This window comes from Dasypus novemcinctus, chromosome 14 (assembly GCF_030445035.2).
Source record: "Dasypus novemcinctus isolate mDasNov1 chromosome 14, mDasNov1.1.hap2, whole genome shotgun sequence".
NCBI lineage: Eukaryota > Metazoa > Chordata > Mammalia > Cingulata > Dasypodidae > Dasypus > Dasypus novemcinctus.
Window position 1 is genome coordinate 30,080,248 of NC_080686.1, and position 22,636 is coordinate 30,102,883.

General features: G+C 36.4%; 1 protein-coding gene across 2 annotated transcripts in view; it reads right to left on the reverse strand.

Moving 5' to 3' along the window:
- The window catches only part of CPA6 (carboxypeptidase A6), a 402,022-nt gene that overhangs the window by 105,259 nt on the left and 274,127 nt on the right, over positions 1-22,636 (reverse strand). For both annotated transcript variants that reach the window (XM_058275619.1, XM_058275618.1), the window contains exons 7-8: positions 6,381-6,491; positions 5,787-5,877 (exon numbers count right to left, since the gene is read on the reverse strand). In XM_058275619.1, coding sequence (XP_058131602.1) covers positions 5,787-5,877; positions 6,381-6,491 — 202 coding nt within the window. The remainder of the gene's footprint in view (positions 1-5,786; positions 5,878-6,380; positions 6,492-22,636) is intronic.

Consider the following 22,636-nt stretch of genomic DNA (forward strand, 5'->3'; position numbering starts at 1 on the left):
GTGAAGAAAGTTCCCACTTTTGAGAAATAAAATTACTAGACTTAAAACAATACCATACAAAAAGCCAGGAGCTCAGTGTCCTATCAGCAGAGGGAAAGATTCTAACCACCTCCACTGTACCTCCTTTAAAAATACCACTCTTATATGCTATTAATTCAGTGATTTCCAAAGTGAGTTATTTGTAAAAGGTTCAACAAAAACTTCAACAAAAATATTTGTGCAAGATGTCAGAATAGATGTCATTAACAAACTAGAGGGAAGCGGATGTGGTTCAAGCAGCTGGGTGCCTGTCTACCTCCTGAACCCAGGTTTAGTTCTTGGAACCTCGTAAAGAAGACAAGCAAGACAGCAAGCTGGCGTGGTAAGCTGGGGCCAGGCTGATGCATCAAGATGATGCAACAAGATGATGTGAGGAGAGCCACAACAGATAGGGAGTGGATGTGGCTCGAGCTTTTGGATGTCTCCCTCCCACATGGTAGGTCCTAGATTCGGTTCCCAGTGCCTCCTAAAAAGAAGATAAGCAGACAATGAGCACAAACAATGAGGTTAGGGGGAATGTATAAATAAAATAAATCTTTAAAAACAAATGGACTAGATATTATCTTTCAAATGCAAAGTCTTACATATTCCCCCACAAAAATGAGGATAGAAATAAAACAATATACCATTTTGTGTACACACATACACACAATCACTACCAAGCATTATTTATTTAATCTATGGTTGCAAAAAGTTCATTTTTAAAAGCATTTGGGAGTATTGTGGGTATGGAATATTAAATAAGAAACAAGGAAGTGAAATTATTTTCTGCATTTAATCAGTATCTGGATTAGGAAAATAACCCTATTTTTTGTGAAGGTAGATTTCACAAAAGGTAAAATATTTGCTGCAAAATATATGGTTGACTAGTAAAAAAAGAATATGAAAGCTTTTGTTTTTTCTTTAAATCTTAGAAACAGAAGGATTTTCAGTTTAGCTTTGTGATTTTCTGTCCTGGAAAGAAGGAAGTTGCAAAAACCTGTTTAAGATTGATGAGTTAGAAGAGAACTTAGACAAATTGACAATAAATTCTCCAGCTAAGGGATGGAAATAATAGCTTACTACTATTTCTGATAGGTACATTATTTTAAAAGGACAAATTAGCATGGAATATGAAAAGCTGGTAGTTGGTAATAACGTCTACAAAGAAAAAGAAAAATTCCACTGAAGGTCAGAGAAAGGTTGTAATACAGTAAAATTCTTGGCTGAGGCAATGGATATGAACTGGGAAATGAGATATTTATGGAAGACTTTGATTTGGTCAGGGGTTTCACAAAAGGGCACAGAGTTAAGTTTAAGCAGAGGGGATTTAAAAAAAAAAAGATATTAAATGTCTTTCAGAGCCACTAGGAAAGCTGAGGAAAGAAACTCTAATTTGAACTTCTGGGATGACTTGGAGAGACGTGACGCAGGGTACTCAGCCAGCCACTGCCCTTCTTGTAAGATGAGGAAGCGGCCCATTTACGGAAAAGCTGAGATCAGGCAACTCCCCAGAAAACCATCCTCCTGTTGTACTGCAGGAACAGTAGAGGCCATAGAAAAAATGATCTCCCTCTTAGGTCTACATTCTAAAGCTCATGTGGATGGATCAAAAGGTAGAATGTAAATCACATCCACACCCTAGCTCCAAAGCATTGTAGGAAATGCAGTCTCTCGCTTTTTGGCCCCAGCAGTACAGGAAGACACCCTAGAAAGAAGACGGAATGGGTGGAGAATGCCAATCCACAACAGTCACCATAGGCTACACTGTAAAAGAAAAGTAAAAGCAAACACCCAAAGTAATATCAAAACCAGAAAAATCAGTAAGAACCAGTTTTCCACTAAATTTCAACATTCACTGCCAGCTCTCTCTGAATTTCAAAAGGACTATTGTACAAGGTTTTTTTTTAAAAAAATGGAAAGAGTGAGAAAAACCTTGAAGCTACACACTTTAATTTTGACACCTTTATTTTGAAACTGTGATATTACTCTTGAGATATTCCTGGGATGGAATTGTTAGGAGGCAGCAAAGAAGAAGGTTGCCTGGCATTGGTAGGCTCTGTTAGGTAGGAATGTTTAAGATAAAATTAAGGGGACAATGGAAGCACCCCAAACCATCATCAAGATGTTAGGCCAACACTGATTCTAAAATCATAACTGGGCTTTTTTTGGCAATATGGCAGAGTTGTGGCAGATACTGTGATAAAAGCTCCTGCTACAAAATACCTCTAAGTGATCAATAAAATAAATCAATCTTAAATACGCGGCAGAGTTCTTAAAAACATTCCTGCAGGAACAAACATGAAAAAGGAGTGCAACGAGAATGGCTGAAGCTGAAGCAAAAGCTACAGCTGTTCTGAAGGTATTTACAACAGTAAACAAATCCCTTGTGGCCTAAATTTTTAAATCTCCAGGATTCCATGCCTTTTACTCCCTTTATAAAAATCTCAATTATGCACAATAATTTAACTAATTGATTCTCTAATTTTTAAATTTCTCTATCAGCTACCACAGAAGATATTAGTTGACTGATTTGCCTTTTTACAACAAACTGGCTGAAAAGGAAGGAATAGGATAAACCAATAAGGAAGGAATAGGATAAACCAATAGATTTTCCTTTTATATTTCTCTAGAATCCCAAATAATTCCTTTGCAGTTGGGTTGAACTCATTAAATCTTTCAGGGCTTTCTGATCCAATTTGCTGCACTTTGCATTATAGAAGGTACCCAATATATTTGATTTTAAAATTGAATCAGTTTATATGTTAGAATCACTACTAACGAAGTTGGCAGGAATTTTAAGGGTCTAGTTCAAACATTTATTTGATATTTAATCCCATCTACATGTCATTCCCCGCCAAAAGTTATCCAGCGCTTTGCATATCTCCAGCAATGTAAACTTACTGTCTTATAAGGCAGTGCATTCTTGTTGCAGGTTCCATGCCTTTGAAAATTTAATGTGGATTAATTCTATCCCTGAGCTTACCTTGAGGTCAGACTCAGCTCTTCCTCACATCCCAAATAGCAGATCCAATTCCTCACATCCCGAACAGCAGATCCAATTCCACAAAACTTCAGTAAGTGAAATATTTTTTACCTAATATTCTAATGGTGGTAGTTGTGAAACAATGATGAGAATTTCCATACTTCACAGCAAAATTTAATTAAAATCCTCATTACATTCTTTATTTGGTCCACAAAGTCCCTTTCTAGAACATTCTAGCCATATTACTTTTCTTTTATGCCCTCATTGCCCTAAATTTAGCCTCTGAAATTCCTATATTTTCAGAACAATTCAGCTCAGGTTCTCAGCTAATATTGCTCACTCATCAAAACAAAAGTCCTTCAGATGCTGGAACCCAGCTTCTTAGAAAGCAGGATGGTGAGCATCTATTATTAGTTCACAGGTATTTGTTGAGAACCACCAGTATGCAATGGTCCCTGCTTTCACCCCATGTGGTCTATAAAAATATTATAAAAATATCCAACCATAATAGATATCTCCTTTTTCTTCTAACTAGAGTCAGGGTATGATGGGAGAGGCACACACGATTGTGCTGTTAAATTTGATGATTTTCCCTGTATTACACCTAATTAACAGTATTTGGTAATTGAGTGCTCTAAAAGTTATTTTATTTCAATAAATGTCTAGCTTGCTCCTAAGTGATAATTAAATTGTGAATAACAGTTTTATTGAGCTATAATTCATATACCATAAAATTTTCCCTTTTAAAGTATGCAATTCAATGGTTTTTGGTATCTTGGTAAAAATGAACAATTGTTATCACTAATTCCAGAATATTTTCTCACACCAAAAAGAAACCCCTACCCATTAACAGTTATTCTCTACTTCCCCCTCCTCCCAGCACCTGGCAACCACTCATCTACTTTCTGAATTTACCTATTCTGGATATTTCATATAATTGGAATCACACAGTAGTAGGCCTTTTGTGCCAAGATATTTCACTTAATATAATGTCTTCAAGGTTCATCCATGTTGTGGCAAGTGTCAATAATTCATATTCTGTTGTGTGGATATACCATATTTTTTGGCGAAATGTGGTATATCCTACAAAATAAAAATCAGAATGATTCATATATGGGAAGAATCAAAGGAATTTTAGTTGACACTGCAATTGAAACTAAGAAATCAAAGAAGGATTATGTGCAAAGGAAATGAATAAGCTGGGTAAAGGAAGAAGATCACAGGGAAGCAAGAAACTGACTTGTAACTGTGTAGGGAGTAGTTATAAATAAGAGTCTAACTTTACACAGGCATTTGGCTGATTTGATAGTTTTACTTAGCTCAGTTACTCATTGAGATGGTTGTGAGCAGGTGTATGGCACACATTTGGATGCAGGTACCTGCTAACTAGTGAAACAGGACACACAGTTATGAATGAGCAAGATGGTCCCATAAGAGGAGGGAGAAAAGGGAGTTTTAAAAGAATGAGTGGATTTGGAAAATTAATAGGAACATATCTCATCTCAGTCAAGATTGAAGAAAGACATTTCTAAATCTAAGTTGCCTTCACTAATACCACTGTATAGTAATTATGTAACAATTTTCCATGCCCCAAAGATTCAAACACTTTTATATTTACTTTATTGCTCATTATTGCAAAACCCCATAAAGGGATAGAGGTTCTTTTATAAATTAAAGTGAGTCTCAAAGGTGAGTAGATTATTCTGGAAGGTGAGGACCCTTATTTGGAGCTAGGACTGAATTAGGCATTTCACATATAAATTCCTTTAATCCATGTAATCTCATGAGGTAGCTATTATTATGGTGATTTCATATTTTAAAAATACACATGATCATTGACGTAGTGATAGGACCATGTCTGTCAGATTCTAGAGCCATACACTTTCTTCTATGCCAGGAGTAGCTAATGGGGATCAATTTTTTTGCCAAATCTAATTGCCCAGGGGTGGTTACCTCGAGGAATTGATGTAGGAAGAGGTCAAGTCTCTCTGGTGCTGGTGGGCTGGGAGGAAGAGATTCTAGCATAGAGCCAAAGCATTGTAGGATGAATGGATCTGTGATAGCCTCATTTCCAAGGACATAAAGTAAGCCTTTCCATTATTTAAGGGTCTGGTTTTCGGAGATCAAAAGGGAAGTTTCTAACAACTGCATTTTTGGCGATGCTTTTCCTTTCCCTCCACCCTGCTGCACGTATGATACCAACTGGTACCTGCCAACTTTTTCAGTTTGTATAAGGTTTCCTTCCTTAAAATGACATTCTCCCCTTCCTTGAAAGGTGAGTATCAATGAAACATGGGATGCAGCAGAAATACATTGGCCTTGTTTGTGGCCAACAGATGTTTGACTGGCACATGGGTGGGTTCAAGAGAAGGACCTGACAGCTTTGATCTCCCCTGACAGATGAAGGCAGGTTAAATGACGCTCTTTGTAAAAAGGATGAAAACATTTAGCCAGATTTATATCACAAGCCACAGTTCCTGCTTTTGCTTGGCTAATGACAGATATTCCTCAGTTTTCTGTTTTTACAACTGTGTTTAAATTTTCAATTTTCAGGGTTGGGTTGACAGATTTAAATCCTTGATCTTTATGTATTTTTTTAACCTTTCATTTTCTTTTTTTTTGCAAATTATAGCTGCAGTGTACATCTCTGTGTCTTTTCATACTAGGTTTTCACACACAGAAAAATATCAGTCTCACATTTGAGTCCTGATGGTCTCATTGTTTCACAGAGTGAAACCCGTGGAAACCTCATGATCCAAATCCCAGTGAGTCCCAAACTTACCACACCATTTCACTTTCCAGTTACGATTGGCATCAACTCCGCGGCAGTGAAACCTTGAGTTCCTTGACCTTGTTTTCCTCCAAAATCGATCCTAGACATAATTAAGAAAATGGGTGCAGAGAAAATACTTAAAAGGTTATTCGCATGCATTTTAGCGACTCAATTGGTAAACTAATCACACCACTGAAGTCAGAGTTCTTTCATGAATACGCAAACTCAGGGAGGGGAAAGGGGACTGGGTAAGCAGGGAGATCCAGCAGGTTTGCATTCTAATTTCTGTCACTAACTTGCTGCTTCTTCCTTTCTCTTGACCTCATTTCTTCATAAATAAAATGAATAGGTTGGACTGGGCCAGTGATTTTTTAAAATACTTTATTTGGAAGGAGAAATCTTTGTTTAAATGAAATCTCATGCAAAAGCCAAATGTGTGAATGATGTCAAAATGTTGCTGCTTTGATAGGGGAGGAAGGAGAGGCCTCCTTAGCTCTGAAATTATTAGACTGGTTGCCCACCAAGCTTCCTTCCCACTCTATGACTCTATTTCCAATGATTTATTTAGTCTCTCTTTTCAATTGGGCAGGCAAAGTGACTTACATTGGTCCAGCTGAAATGGTATCCATCAACGTTAAACACAGGCATGATATAGAAATACAGATGATTAAACAGTTTTCTCATGGCTGGGTCAGTCCTGTGTGTTAAAAGAGCCTAAAAGACAAAGGTGACATTTTTTTTCTTACAAATTGACCCCATAATACAGGTTTAGGAAAAAAAGAAAATATGCAAAACCCTTTCCATCTCTGAGAAATGCCAAAAAATGTTGGGCTAAAATGTAACATGAACATCACACATTCTCCATTGAGAGCTTTGTCTCAAGTAAACTTTTTATTACCCATAACATTTTAGCAAACATGGTGATACAGCCTCTTGGAGTATCTCAGATCTGGCTAAATTTTCAGGTTAAGAAAGCGATAATTTAGACAAGCTTTTGTATATCAGTTCTTAGATTCTCTTCAGCTGTGGACAGCATAACTAACCAAATATATTTGCTATCCTTACATGGGACATTGTAGCACAGACTAGCTATAAGCACGTAATTGTTTATGTCTAATTGTTACCAGCCTCAAGCCTGGGAACTCACTGCATGAAGACTCTGTCCTTCTCTCCTGACTTTTCCATAAAAAGTTTGACAGACAATATAACATCACTCTCATCTTTATTGTGATTACTCTGAAGTCTGGCTCTTGTGATTCTATTTTACTCTATGGTAGCTAACCCCAGGTCTGAAGATTTTACTCTACAGATTTGGCCTCAAAACAAAAAACATCATATTTTGTAAGCCAAATTGAAAATACAGACATTTTGAAATACCATTCCTGCGGAACAGGCATTTTTAAAATGCTCTTTTTGATGTATGTTTGTCTGTGTGTGGTATGTATCTGGGAGAAGCACATAAGAAGTCGGTACAAGTTTGCCTCTGGGCAGCAGGGCTAGGGGATGAGGTGTGGGAAAGGGAATTACCTTTACTTTTTTACTTGTTTAGACTAAGTTTTAAAAATATTCAAAATGTAGGAATTAAAAAGAATTAAAAATTTTTTATATATATATACATACACACCTCCTTGGAAAATTTAATCTGTGAGGCTTCATTCTTCTTTTACATCTAGTTAAGTATAATAGCATTTCTGAACCCATTACACCAGCCTTCTAAAATTACATGGTGAGAATTCTATTCATAGACAGCAATCTAATCTAATAATACAATTTCTTATTAGAAACCATCACGATTTTAGAAATAATAGAGAAAAAACAGGGGTATGGGCACATTCAAGAACATATGAAAAGAGTTCTAGTCACTTTTTAAAATACCCCCCTGCACACACACCATTGCTTGTGTTTGCTATATGCTTGTCGCGGTGTGCTTGTCTTTTCTTTAGGAGGCACCGGGAACCAAACCCGGGACCTCCCATGTAGAAGGGAGGTGACCAATGGCTTGAGCAACCTCTGCTCCCTCTATTCAATTTTATTGAATAAAATTTAAATATTGATGGATTACTGTAAATCGATAAACATCAATACAATTCTTTCTTGTTCTCCTTTCAAGGCTCAGTAATAATTTGTTGGCTTCAATAGAACTTTCATGTCTTCTTGAATTTCTATTAACTGTCAAATGCCTCAAACTAAAGGGACATCCTTGATACATGATCAATTGTACAAATTGTAGAATTTTGTTTTCTTTTAACAAACAGAGCTTCCCCCAATACTAGGAGAAAATCCCCTGCTGGGGATAGCAGAGGAAAGAACTATGGGGTTAGGGACGTTCCTCTCCTTTAAGTTAGAGAGCTATGGATTGCCCTTCCTCTCTAAACAGGGAGAGAAGAAGAAGGAAGGAGAAAGAAGCTGGGGGCACAAAGCAGAAAAGGAGTTGGAAAAAGTCATGGTAAGTTTTTCCCTCCTCTCCTAGCATTGGGATCCATAGCTCATTCCTCTTAGCCCACAGTAGGGAAGTCTCACTTCTTCCAAGCACAGGTTATGTTATTACCTAGCTGGCAGACAGTGCCAGAGACTCACAAGGGAACATTCTCATCTTATCCCAAACTTTTTCTCCTTCAGTGCATTTGAACTTTCTAACTTTTGTATTTAAAAGAATATTGAGTGATTGGGTTCCCACCTACCAGTGGGAGGTCCTGGGTTTGGTTCTCAGTGCCTCCTAAAGAAGACAAGCAAGACAGGGAGTTGATGCAACAAGATGATGCAATAAGAGACACAGGAGGAAAATACAATGAGAGACACAACAAAGCAGGGAGCAGAGATAGCACAGGCGATTGTGCACCTCCCTTCCACATGGGAAGTCACAGACACAGCAAGCGTGAACAATGAGGGGGTGGTGCGGAAGAAATAAAAAAACTTTTTTTTTTAAAGAACACTGCTAACTTTCTTTTTAAAAATATTTTAAATAGAAAAAAACTAGAGATTAAATAGCACATCCATGTGCCTATCAACTACATCTTGCCATATTTATTTCAAATTTTTAAAAAAAATGGAGATAGGGTAAAACTAAAGTCCCCTTTTTATCATTTCCTAGTTTCATTTTCTTTCCCTCCACCAAGCTAATCATTATTCTAAATATGACATCATCATCCCCATGCATGCTTTTGTTTTGCTACGTATATATAGATTCATGGACAATATATAATAGCGTATGTTTTGAAATTTATGTAAATGGTATAATGTGTGTCAATCCATAGTCTGCTTCTTTCCCAATATATTTTGAATTTATTAAGTTAATGATTTAACTGCTATATAGTATTTTATTATAGATAAATGCACAATTTATTGACCTCTTTTATTACTGGACAAGCTGCTTTCAATATTTCACTGTTTATTGCAATGAATATTCTTGCACATTTCTCCTAGATATATATAAGAGTTTCTTTATGATGTATACCTAGGAGTGGATTTCTTGGGTCATGGATTTACATACCTGAAACTTTGCTAAATGTACCCATTTTTCTCTAGATCAGTAAACACTTCCACCTGCAGTGAGTGAAAATTCCCCTTGCTCTGCATCCTTACCAACCACTGATTCTGTGAGTTGTCTTAATTTAAAAAATTTAATGGTATGAAATGGTGGTTTGCTTGACTTCACATTTCCCTGACTACAAAAGATGTTTAGCAGCTTTTTATATACTAGTAGGCCTTTCTACAAATTGCCCAATCATATTTTTGCCCACTTTGCAATTAGGCTGTCATCTTATTTTCTTATATTCTGGATATTAATCCTTTATTAATTATATACATTATAAACATTTTCCTGCCGCCTGCTTATTTTTTTCCTTTTTCATCATGATTTTTGTTTCACATACATTTAAAATTTTAACATCATTAAATGTATAAGTTTTGTTTAAGAATCCATTTCTGCTTTATTCCTCCATTTATAAAGGATGGAAGGAAGAGGATTAAGACCCACCCGGGGTCACACAATTGAATCAAGGCCCCTTAACTGAAGTAGTTTAATCAAAAGATTCTACCCACAATAGGTTCACATGCACAGGAATGGATTAGCTCTAAGGACACGTTCTTCTGGGGTCCACCCAGCTTCAAACTGTCACATTATCTTCTGGCTCTAAATATTGAAAAATTTCCTTAAGCCATGAGTTGTTTATAAATATTTTTATATTTCTAAATATGTAAGTTTTCTTATTTGAGTTATATTTTTATAAATGATTTCTAAGAACTGCTTTACAGTCAGGGAATACAGTTTATTGATACAGATTCTTTGGTATTTGTTGAATCTTTCTTTGTGGTCTAGTATATAGTAAATTTTTGCAAATATTTCAAGTGTGTTTGAAAAGAACATGTATTCTCTAAGTATTGGATATGGATTCTCTGTTTATTAGATTAGATTAGGGTTATTCATTATTTTGTTTAAATCATGTACATTCTTAGTAAAAATGTGTCTCTGTGTTTTAATCACTGAGAGTTGTGTTGAAAAATCACACTGTTGTTGTGGACTTGTCACATTGTTATAATTCTGTCAATTTTGTTATCTATATTTTGAGGTCATTAGCCTAATTTTAAAAATCTTCATTTCTAAGTAATATATTTATCAAAGAAGTTGTTTCCTAGTGTTCTATTCTGGAATGAATTTAATTTCCAAGACTTGCCAGAACGTGTTCTTCCTTTGACAAATAAGCAGGATGTCATTGTTTTGCATATACTATATTTGTGATTTTTATAACTCTCTAAGAATTGTAGCCATTCTCCATCTGGACAGACAAAGCAAGAATGATTATGATGTGATAACAGTTAAATACTGAAGGGGACAATTGGGAGAATTCCTTTCCTGAATGCTTTAAATAATAGGACACAGAATATTTCTCTTTTATTGTTTGGATAGGGTTCCTAGAAAAAAAGGTGACTATGGTTTTCCATTTCCTATTATTCTAATATATGATAACCACAGAGAACAAAGGGGTGTGCTTTCCTTCTAATGAGTAGGACTCCTTTTTTATCAATCAATATACAATACCTATACAAATGGAAGAGGAGATACCTACTAATCAGATTGCATCTAGGTTTAGGAGCTTAATTTCTTGACCATTATTGCTTCTGTGGAGGACCTAAGTAGCCATAGCTAAGCCAGTCCCAAAACAATGCACCACACGCCTCAGTGTGGCAGACTCTGGGTACTGCGCTTACTGTGCTTCATCAATTTATTTAGAAGTATTTTATTTATAAAATACTTTACCAAAATCTAAATTTTAAAAATTAATTTAATTTTGATTTAAATTAAAATATATTAAAGTTGTGAGTGTTATCTTTTCTGACTGGCAAATGATATAGTTGTTATTTGATTACAGAATTTCTAAAGTTAATTAAGAGAGACAGAAGGGAAAACGGACTTGGTCCAGTGGTTAGGGCGTCCGTCTACCACATGGGAGGTCCACGGTTCAAACCCTGGGCCTCCTTGACCCGTGTGCAGCTGGCCCATGCGCAGTGCTGATGCGCGCAAGGAGTGCCCTGCCACACAGGGGTGTCCCCGCACAGGGGAGCCCCACGCGCAAGGAGGGCGCCCCATAAGGAGAGCCGCCCAGCGCGAAAGAAAGTGCAGCCTGCCCAGGAATGGCACCGCACACAGGAGAACTGATACAACAAGATGATGCAACAGAAAGAAACACAGATTCTTGTGCTGCTGACAACAACAGAAGCGGACAAAGAAGAACACGCAGTAAATAGACACAGATAACAGACAAACTACAAACTGGGGGGGGGGCGGGGAAGGGGAGAGAAATTTAAAAAAATAAAAAGTGAAAAAAAAAAGAGACTAAAGATCGATCTATTTGGTATTCACCACCTACATATACCTGAATTCACCAAATAAACTTCTGTTAAAATTGAAGAAAAATTTTCCAATTACTAGAAGTCTTTGTGTAGTATAAAAAAATTAAGGAGAAGAGTTTCCCCTTTCAACATTTCTGGATTTATTTGGTTGGATGCAGCTTTCGTAGAGCTCCATAATAACCTGGAATGTTGAGGGCATATGTCAGTGGCATATGTTAGAAAGGTAGCTTCCTAGCTTTCCTTTAGTTTTGTTTTTCTTTAAGAAACACTGAAGAGGACCTAAAAATAATAATCACACATTCAAATGAAGGGAACATTGGGAGAACTAAGCATATTATAGCAGAGGTCAAAGGAAATAGAGCATCATCTGGGTGGAGTGGAATGAAATTATTTCAGATGAAGGGAGTGGATGTGGCTCAAGCAGTTGAGCGCCTGCTTCCCACATGGGAGGTCCTGGGTTTGGTTCCCAGTGCCTCCTAAAAACAAACAAAAAAACCCCCCCACAAACAACAAGCATACAAATGAGGAAAAAAAAACAACTCAGGGAGCCGATGTGGCTCAGTGGTTGAGCACTGTCTTCCCACATAAGAGCTTCCAGGTTCATCGCCCAGCCCCACTACCTCAAAAAAATAAAAAAAATAATTTAGGATGAAAATAATTTAGGTTGTAGCACCAAAGTGGGTGTACCTCAAAGGAAACTGAGATGCTTAAAATAAATTTCAGAGAATTAATTAGATCAGGGGAGAGTTTCCAGGGGAATTAAAAAAGGAAACTTAATCTATAAAGATATCTGATATCACACTAGAGATGCTTGTCATACATAAAATAGTAACTAAGTAATAGTTTGAAAGCAACATGAACAAAAGGCTGTCTGAATGAAAGGGTGGAGAACTAGAAAATCATTTTATGACACTGAAAGCACAAGGAAAAAAAATATTGGAAGTTGATCCAAACTAAGAAAAGAATATGGCAATTTGTCATGGCATAGAAAAGATGCTTAGATCCTATTTTAAGTTATACATGGAGAAGCAGAGGCAAGCACTGGTCAAAATGTCCTTGACAAGGTTTTTAAAAAAAATTTTTTTACGAGGAAATAAGACATATTATCAATATTTCTACTGTTCTAAATTATAATCTACTAAATATTGTTTTTACTATTTTTCATTTCCCTACATGTTTATAATGGAAAGCAAGAGAGTTTTTAATGTTTTGACAAGAATTTACAAAGGTCATAGAACAAACATGACTTTCGCCACTGATAACTAAGATAATTTTGCATGGTTTCAGTCTACACTGCTACTTTTACGTTCCTCACTGCTGTGCAAAGCAAGAACTGCCTGCGCAAACAATGCACAAAACTTTCTCAATTATTGGATAGTGGAGTGCAATGGATTTCAAGCCAATTAAATGGAACAAATATTAATATGGAGCAGCTATGTAATAGACATTATAACTTGAATAAAGGAGGAAAAAGTGATAGGTTTAAGGACAAGAGGATTAAAGAAGAAGATTAGGGAGGTTGACAAGGATGGGAGAATAGGGGGAATTAAAGGCACTAAACGACAGGTAGTAAACAAATCCAAATATTGTAATTACTTGGAACAATAGTGAAAAAAGTCAGAAACTTTAAAAAGTACTGATAATTTTCATAAGACGAGTTGTTTTCTTTAAGTAAGAATATGTATTTGCTTAATCGACTTGAGCCATCAGGTATTTGAGCGGGGCTTAGTGACATCCTCAGTTACTTATTTATTCCCCAGCTTTTAGCACATTTTAAACATGCAATTTAAATTCTTTTCTTAAAAAGGTTTATTTTATTTCTAGTGATACATTTCTTAAGTAAAACTTTGAGTCTCACATCAACATTTGAGAGCCTATATTATATTTCTACCTTTAGGAAGCAGTAAGAAATGAGGAGAGGGGAAAAGGTGATAATGCAAATGAAGTATTCTCTGGAAAGATTTTGAATCCTGAGAAAAAGAGCCTTCCCAACTAGAGGTTGTGTGCCACAACCAGTGCTACCAGGCCTCCTTAGGGCTCTACCCCGCACACACAATCCACCACAGATTCTAAATATGACTCTGCACATTGCTCTGAACCAAGTGGTTCCTAGAAAATCATTTTCTATCAGCGTCTCCTACTCCTATTCTTGGCTATTTGAATTATCAAGACAGTACATCTGAATCACAAGTCAGATCTTGGTACCAGGATTAGTCTTCACCATTGAGCTGCGGTGGTGGGAGCAGGTAAAGAAGGTAGTTTTCCAGCTTGGCCAGGGAAGGCTGAGGTTTTACATTCTGCAAAGTCCCCTGGCTCACCTGGGAGCTATGGAAGTTTTCCTTCCCTTTCCTCCTCTTCCCAACTCTCTTTTCTGTCTCCTTTCCCCCTTACCTCTCTTTCCCTCCATCCCTTCCTTTCTCTTTCCTCCACTCCATGGCTCTCTGTCTCACCTCTGCCTTTCTATAACTCAGCCAAATTAGATCGCCCTGTATATTTTACTATTTCACGAGCTTGGAAGAACTTTCCATCACAGACTATTTCAGTCAGTTTATCACTCAGATCATCTTTCAAACCCTTGCTTTATCTTTGGTCTGCCACTGAGTTAAATAGAATTCAACTACTGATTCTAAAATGCTTGTAGGAATGTATGACAAGCATAATTGAGCTGAGTTTGAGAGTGAAATGTATTCCATTTTGCCTGGGTTAAATTTACTTTAAAAACATAATCATTTTTGGTTCTATTTAATGTAGAAAATTTGAAACACTCAGAAAAATAAAGAAAATTAAAAAAAAATTTTTTTTGGATATAGCTTCATGTCATGAACAGTTTCCCACATCATTAAATACTCCTCTAAAATATTTTTATGTAGTCAGGACTATGAATCATTTCCTTAAGGCCTTCCTCTTTTGCTTTTATTCTTGGAAAAGTTATCCTCACTTAGAATTCAAATAAATATTTCCTTGAGTTATTTTCTAAATATTCTACGAGCAAAAACCGGTCATACACCCAGCAATGGAATTGTCTGAGCCAAAAGTTATGTGCTAATATAAGCCCTGGGGTAGATAGCACCAGCCATGGCTTACGATACTCAATCTGGGAGACTGGCAATTTTGAACTCTCCAAAATGGATGAAGCCAAAATTGCCTCACTTAATTGGAGGTAGTTCTGAAAAATGAAGCAAATGCTATTCCATCTTCACTGGCAACAAAGAATCAAAGTGGCCTTTTCATAATTAAAAAAAATAAGAATATGTAAAAATGGGCTGCCATTGAAAATTATCTGGCTACCCCATACATGTAATTATTCCTGCCTGCTCTTAGGGCCCTAAACTTGTTCTAGAACCTTAATGAACTGCTACAACCTTACATCTCTTTTCCTGTCCTTTCTTATCAGGTTATGTAATACAGATTAAAAAAAAGTACTTAGAAACCACATTATGATGGGTAAAATTACTGGAATTTATTCCTGCTGTTTCCTGCCCAAATTGGCCTGTGAATCAGGTATTCATTCAGTTTGACTGCTTACTGAATCTCCGTCACCACTCATAAAATAGCATTTCATTTCTTTAGTCTATGAGAACCAAGATCCATGAGAGCAGAGATTCTGATGGTCTAATGGTCTGTTCCCTGCCTGCCAAGCCTTTCCCCCTTCTCCCACTCAATACCTATAGTGCCTGGTACATGGTAAGCATTAAGTAATTACTAGTTGAATAAATTAATCATTTCATCTGCTTTCTGTAGTCTGTATAGGGTGTGTCTCTTCGAGTTGATAATCTGTCAATACTTCAATTGATGCTCGCTTAACTTTAATGTCACCACCACTCTTGAGCATCTTATCTCTGACCCAATCTTGTGCTTTCATCCCCATATCAAGTCAATCATCAATTCCTAAAGATTTCCTTGATGGATCCTTTCTTTGTGTCTCATCTCACCAGGAGAATTGTAAATGTATTGAGGAAAGGGTTAATGTCTTGTGCATTATAGTACCATACTTGTACTATTATCATAATTAGCATGCTGCCTTCCCATGAAAAGCGCTCAATAAGCATTTGGTAGAAGGAATGAATGATTTTTCCCTTTGATCTCTCTTACATGCTTTCTTTACTTTGCATTCTTAGGTCCACTACTCCCATCCCTGCATAGATTCCTCCCCTAAACTTCTAGTGGGTCACCTCTGGACTCTTCCTCCTTCCTTTTATCCACATACCACTCCTTTTATCTTTCAACTCTTTGATGATGACACATGCTTTTCACAACATATCATTTTACTTTATTGGACTAATCTCTGCTTGGTTCCCAAGGCTTACTATAAATTTTCAGCCAATCTCATAGTATAGTCTACTCGTGCAGACTATAAACTGTTGTCTCTTTAACTTATAAGCATGTAAACCATGCTCACCCTTTTATCTCCCTGTTCAAATTCCTATTTCCAATTCCAGGTCTAATTTGAGGTTCATCTCCTCTAGAAAGCTTCTTCCCAAAACCTGGTCTTCTTCTAGTCCTTGTTGATTTTTTCTGGTCCTTAAATTCCTAGAGTCAGTATAACATAACCTCCAAAGGCACAGTTTTATGTTGCTTTTTGTTTTCTGTACATAAATATTTCTCCTCACATAGAATATGAACTCCTTGAGTGCAGGAACCGTAACTTATAATTCTGCTGACCCCATAATTCCAGCAGAGTGCTGAAAATATAGTGATCAACAACTTGTTTTATCAATTAACAGGGGTCAGCAAGAATTTGTTGGACATACTAATGTAGGTGTTCTCTAGGGGAACCTTATTTAATCCTATTTTAAAGTAACAAATTTATTGGGATATATTCATATAAAGTAAAATCCACCTTTTAAAGTATATACTTCAGTGGTATTTGGTATATTGACAGTTATGTAACCATCATCACTGTATGATTTCAGAATATTCTCATCACCCCAAATAGAAACCATATACTCTTTAGCTGTTGCTTCTCATAATCCTATCTCCCCTAGGTCCTGGAAACCACTAACCACTGTTGGGGATTGAATCATGTCCTTCACAAAAAACATGTTCAGGTCCCAGCCCCTGGTCCTGTGGGTATGAACCAGTTTGTTGGACCTTTGAAAATGTATTGGTTAAGATATGTTCAAACTGAATAAGGGTGGGTCTTAATCCCATATGGTGAAATTCTTCTAAGCAAAGGAAATTGGGCTTGGATGGAAGAGCCACAGAAGCAGCTAAAAGCTGAAAGTCAAAGGAACTTGAAAAAAACAGAAGATGCTGCCATACGCATTGTCATGTGATGGAAAAGCAAGGAACCCCAAAGATATCCAGCCACCTAGAAGATACCAACCATGGAGGAAGTAAGTCTTCTAACTTCTGAAACCGTGATCCAATAAATTCCTGTTGTTAAGCCAACCCATTCTATGGTATTTGTTTTAGCAGCCAGAAAACAAAACATCTACTTTCTGTTTCTTTAGGTTTACCTATCCTGGAAATTTCACATAGATGGAATCATATAATATGTGGTATTTTGTAACTGGCATAATATTTTCAAGGTTCATCCATATTGTAGCATGTATCATTTCTTTTTTATTGAGATATAATTCACACACCTCAAAATAATCAGTTTAAAGTATACATTTCAGTGATTTTCAGTATATTTACAATGTTGTACAATCACCACCACTATCTAATTCCAGAACATTTCCATCACCCCTGAAAGGAACACTGTACCTGTTATCAGTCAGTCCTAATTAATTCTTCCCTTCCCTGGCAACCATTAATTACTTACTGTCTCAATGGATTTGCTTATTCTGGACACTTCATATAAATGGAATCATACAACATGAGTTATTCGTGACTGACTTCTTTCACTTAGCATAATGTTTTCAAAATTCATGCTGCAAATAACCTCATTCATTTTAATGGCTAAACAATATTCTGTTATTTATGCATTCATCAGTTGATAGACATTTGGGTTGTTTCTTCCTTTTGGCTAGTATGAATTATGCTGGTATAAACATTTGTTGTGGTAGTTGGAGGCTTTTGTGGAATCCAGAATATTATGTTCTTAAATTAATCCATTCCTGGAGGTGTGACTCTATTATAGGTGGGACCTTTTAATTAAATTACTTCACTCCCAGGGTGGGTCTTAATCCTCTTACTTTATAAATGGGATGAATTTGGAGAAGGGGGCTGCAGAGACAGAGAGAAACCCCCAGAAGCTGAGAGAGAAATTCTCAGAAGCTGAAGTCAATGGAACAAAGGAGAGAGAAAGCCACTGGAGTAGAGAGAAAGCAGCAGGAAGTCAGAAGCTGAAAGTAACAGAGCTTGGAGAAGGCAGAGATGGGCAGACACCACCATTATGCCCTGCCATGTGATAGGAGCCCAGATAGCAGCCGATCTTCAGGGAGAGAGCATCATCTGATGTCTTGATTTGGACATTTTTCTCAGTCTTGAAACTACAGGCTTATAAGTTAATAAATTCCCATTGTAAAAGCTGAACCCATTTCTGGTATATTGCCTTGGCAGCCTTTAGCAAGCTAAAACATTTGTGTAAAAGTTTTTGTGGGAAGATGTTTTCAATTCTCTTGGGTCTATATAGCTAGGAGTGGAATTGCTGGATCATACGGTAATTCTATTTTTAACATTTTGAGAAACTTCAGACTGTTTCCACAGTGTCTGCACCATTTTACATTCCTACCAGCAATTTATGGGGTTCCAATTTCTCTACCTTCTTGCCAACACTTATTTTCCATTTTTACAAAGTTATAGCCATCCTAGAGGGTCAGAGGTGGATGTCATTGTAGTTTTGACTTGCATTTCCCTAATGATTAATGAGCTTGAGCATCTTTTCATGTGCTTATTGGTCATTTGTATATCTTCTTTTGAGAAATGTCTATTTAAAACCTCTGTATATTTTTAATTGGGTCACTTACTTTTTTACCGTTCACTTGTAAGAGTGCTTTTTCTACTTGGATACTAGACTCAGATGAGATACATGTTTTAAAAAAATTTTCTCCCATTTTTGTGTTGTCTTTCCAATATCATAAGATTACCAGTTAAGAGATAAAAATCCATACTTTTTTGGCCTATTTTGTATTTTAAAAACATCTGCCAACTAGCAACTCTATTTATTGAGATAATGAATTCATTTAAGCAACGTTCTAAATAAGAAAATAATCAAGCCTATATCATCAGCATTTAAGTTATGTTATTTGCCTCTGCACCACAGTTTTCTGAGCTTCATGCTTCCAAAAAAAGACATCCATGCACCCATTCACTTAACTGGAAAGAGGAGCAGAGAGGAAGTGGTTCTTAGGGCATGGCATAGGGACTGTCAATCTGGCCAAAGAAGAGAGGGACATATGGAGCCAGAGTCAGAGCTACACCCTGATTGTTCTGGTTTCCATTGCATGGAGAGCCAGTGTCAGAGTTGAAGAGCATTATTCAGCTGGGAAGACAGAGTAGGGATGAAAGTACTTTTATTTTTCTAGGCAGGTAAGAGACAGCACCTGGTTTCAAAGAGACTGGAATCCAGGAGAATGAGGACTCTGATTTTAATATTGATTATTTTGTAATTAAACTTTTGATTATGAGATCAATGTAGATTCGCATGTAAATACAAGGATTAATACAAAGAGATCCCACATACCCTCCACTCAGTTTCCCCCTATGGCAACATCTTGAAAAGCAGAATTACGATATCACAGTTAGAATATTAACCTTGATACAGTCAAGACATGAAATACTTCCATCATTATGAAGATCCCTCAATTTACCCTTTTACAGTGACATCCACCTTTCTTCCACCCTACCACCTCCTTAACCCCAAGCAACCACTAATCTGTTCTCCATTTCTGTAATTTTGCCATTTGAGAATGTTATATAAATGGTATGTTTGGGATTGGCTCTTTGTTACTTAGCATAATTCTCTTGAGAATCATCCAGGTTGTTGTATGTATCAATTGTTAATTCCTTTTTATTGCTGAGTAGTTTTCCATGATGTGGATGAATTATAGTTTATTTAGTCATTTGCACATTGAAGAATATCTGGGTTATTTCCAATGTTTGGCTATTATAAATAAAGCTGTTCTCAGATTCGTTTGTGAACATAAGCTTTCATTTCTCCTGGTTTAATGACAAGAGTACAAATGTTGGGTTAAATGGTAGTTGTATGTCTAGATTTATAAGAAACTGCCAAACTGTTTTCAAGAGTAGCTGCACCATTTTACATTTCCATTAATAATGTATGAGTTTCTCCACATCCTTGTTGGCATTTTACTTAACTTTTTATCCCCTGCTATTCTGATAGATGTGTCATGATATCTCATTGTATTTTAATTTGCATTTCCCTAATGGTTATGATGTGAAACATCTTTTTGCATGTCAATTTTCCATCTGTATATTATCTTCAGTGAAACATCTCTTTGTGTCTTTTGCCTGTTTTCTAATTGGATCATTTTCTTTCATTGAGTTTTGAGAGTTTAAAAAATATATTCCAAATATAAGTCCTTTATTAGGTATGTAGTCTGCATATATATTTTTTTTCTCCCTTTTCCATCCTCTTAACAGGGTCTTTAATGGAGCAACTGTTTTAAATTTTGATTAATTTTGACATTTATTTATCAACTATTTATCAACTTTTTTTTATAGATCATGTTTTTGGTATTGAATCTAAGAATTTTTTACCTAGCTGTAGAGCCTGGAGATTTTCTCCCATGGTGTCTTAGTTTCCTAGGGCTGCCGTAACAAAAAACCAAAACTGAGTGGCTTAAAACAACATAAAGTTATTGTCTCACAATTCTGGAGGCTAGAAGTCCAAATTAAAGGCATCAGCAGGACCATGTTCTCTGAAGTCTACATGGAATAATCTGCTCCATGCCTCTCTTCTGGCTTCTGGCATTAGCTTGCTGGAAATCCATGGCCCTCCCTCCTCTGTCTCTATCAATTCTCCCTTTTTATCAGGATACCAGTTGTACTGGATTGGGGCTCATCTTACCTAATAACATCTTCAAAGACTCTATTTCCAAATAATTTCACATCCATAGCACTGGGGGTTAGAACTTAAATATGTCTTTTTGGAGGACATTATTCAGCCCGTTACATATGCTTTTTTCTAAATGTTTTATAATTTTACATTTAAGTTTGTGATCCATTTTGAGTTAATTTTTGTATGAGTTATGAGAATTAGGACAAAGTTCAATCTTCTGCCTATGGAAGTCCAATCACTCCAGCACCACTTGTTGAAAATGCTATCTTTCCTTCATGGAATTGCTGTTGTGCCTTTGTCAAAAATCATTTGGGGGGAGTGGATGCAGCTCAAGTGGTTGAGTGCCTGCTTCCCACGTATGGGGTCCTGGGTTCAAGCCCTGGTAGCTTCTTAAAAAAATCAGTTGGGTATATTTGTGAGGGTCTATTCTAGGTTCACTATCCAATTCCATTTGTCTTTGCCTCTTTATTACTGAAGCTATACAATAAAACTTGAAAGTAGGTAGAGTGATTCCTTCCATTTAATTCTTCTTTTTCTTAGCTGTCATAGTTCTTTTGCCTTTCCATATAGATTTTAGAATTAGAATATATATATTTTAAAAATCTTTCTGGTCTTTTAATAGGAATTTCATTAAACCCATGTACCAATTTTGGGAGAACTGACATTTTTATTACGCTGAGTCTTCAATAAATGAATATGATATGTCTCTTCATTTATTTAGAGCTTTGGTTTCTTTCATCAGCACTGTGTAGTTTTCATTACACAAACCTTGTACATATTTTATATAAAAGTATTTCACTTTTTTGAGTGATTGTAAATGTTCTATTTTTAAATTTCAGTTGTCTACCTGTACATTGGTAGTATACAGAATTGATTTTTATATTGTATCTTGTGATTTTGCTGAACTATCTCTAGCTTTTTTTTTAGATTCCTTGGGATTGTCTACATAAACAATCGTGTCATCTTCAAATAGGGATACTATTTTCATTCCTTTTTGATCAGCCTGACTTTATTTCCTTTTCTTGCCTTATTGCATGGGCTAGAACTTCAAGTCCTATGTTGACTTAGTGAGCGTGGTCACCTTGTTTTGTTTTTTGTTTTTAGGAAGTACCTGGACCCAGGACCTTGTACATGGGAAGCAAGTGCCCAACTACTGTGCTACATCTTCTCCCCAATGAGAGTCAGTTTTCTCATTTGTTTATTTATAGGAGGTACCAGGGATTGAACCTGGGACCTCATACATGGGAAACAGGTGCCCAACTACTGTGCTACATCTTTGCCCCAATGAGAGTTGGCTTTTTCATTTGTTTGTTTATTTATAGGAGGTACCAGGGATTGAACCTGGGACCTCATATATGGGAAGCAGGCACTCAATCACTTGAGCTACATGAACTACCTGTTGCCTTGATCTTAATCTTAGGGATTCTGCTTAGGGTTGAGCAGAATCGAATCACATCAGTCTATTACTTAAAGAATTCAGTATAATGTTAGCTGTAGGCTTTTGTAGATATTCTTTATTGAGTAAACTCCCCTCAATTCCTATTTTTGTTAGGATTTTTCATTATGAATGGATATTGAATTTTGTCAGATGCTTTTTCTGCATCAATGGATATGATCATATGTTTTTTTTCTTCTTTAGTATGTTAATATAATGGACTAGTACATGGATTGATTTTTTAATAATGTACCAGGCTTACATGTTTGGAATGAACCCCATTTGGTCATGGTATATAGTTCTTTTTATATATTGCTGAACTGTATTTGTTAATATTGTGTAGAATTGTTGCTAAATCTTCTTTAAACATTAGGTAGGATTCTCCAATTAAAACATCTTTACCTGGAGATTTCTTTTTTGGGAATTTTAAAATGATAATTTGGAAGAGTGGATGTGGCTCAAGAAGTCGAGCACCCACTTCCCACATGGGAGGTCCTGGGTTTGGTTCCCAGGACCTCCTAAAGAAAGAACAGACAATAAGCAAACAAAACAAGAAACAATGAGCAGGCAATGAGCAAGGAAACAACGAGCGAACAGATGAGGGAG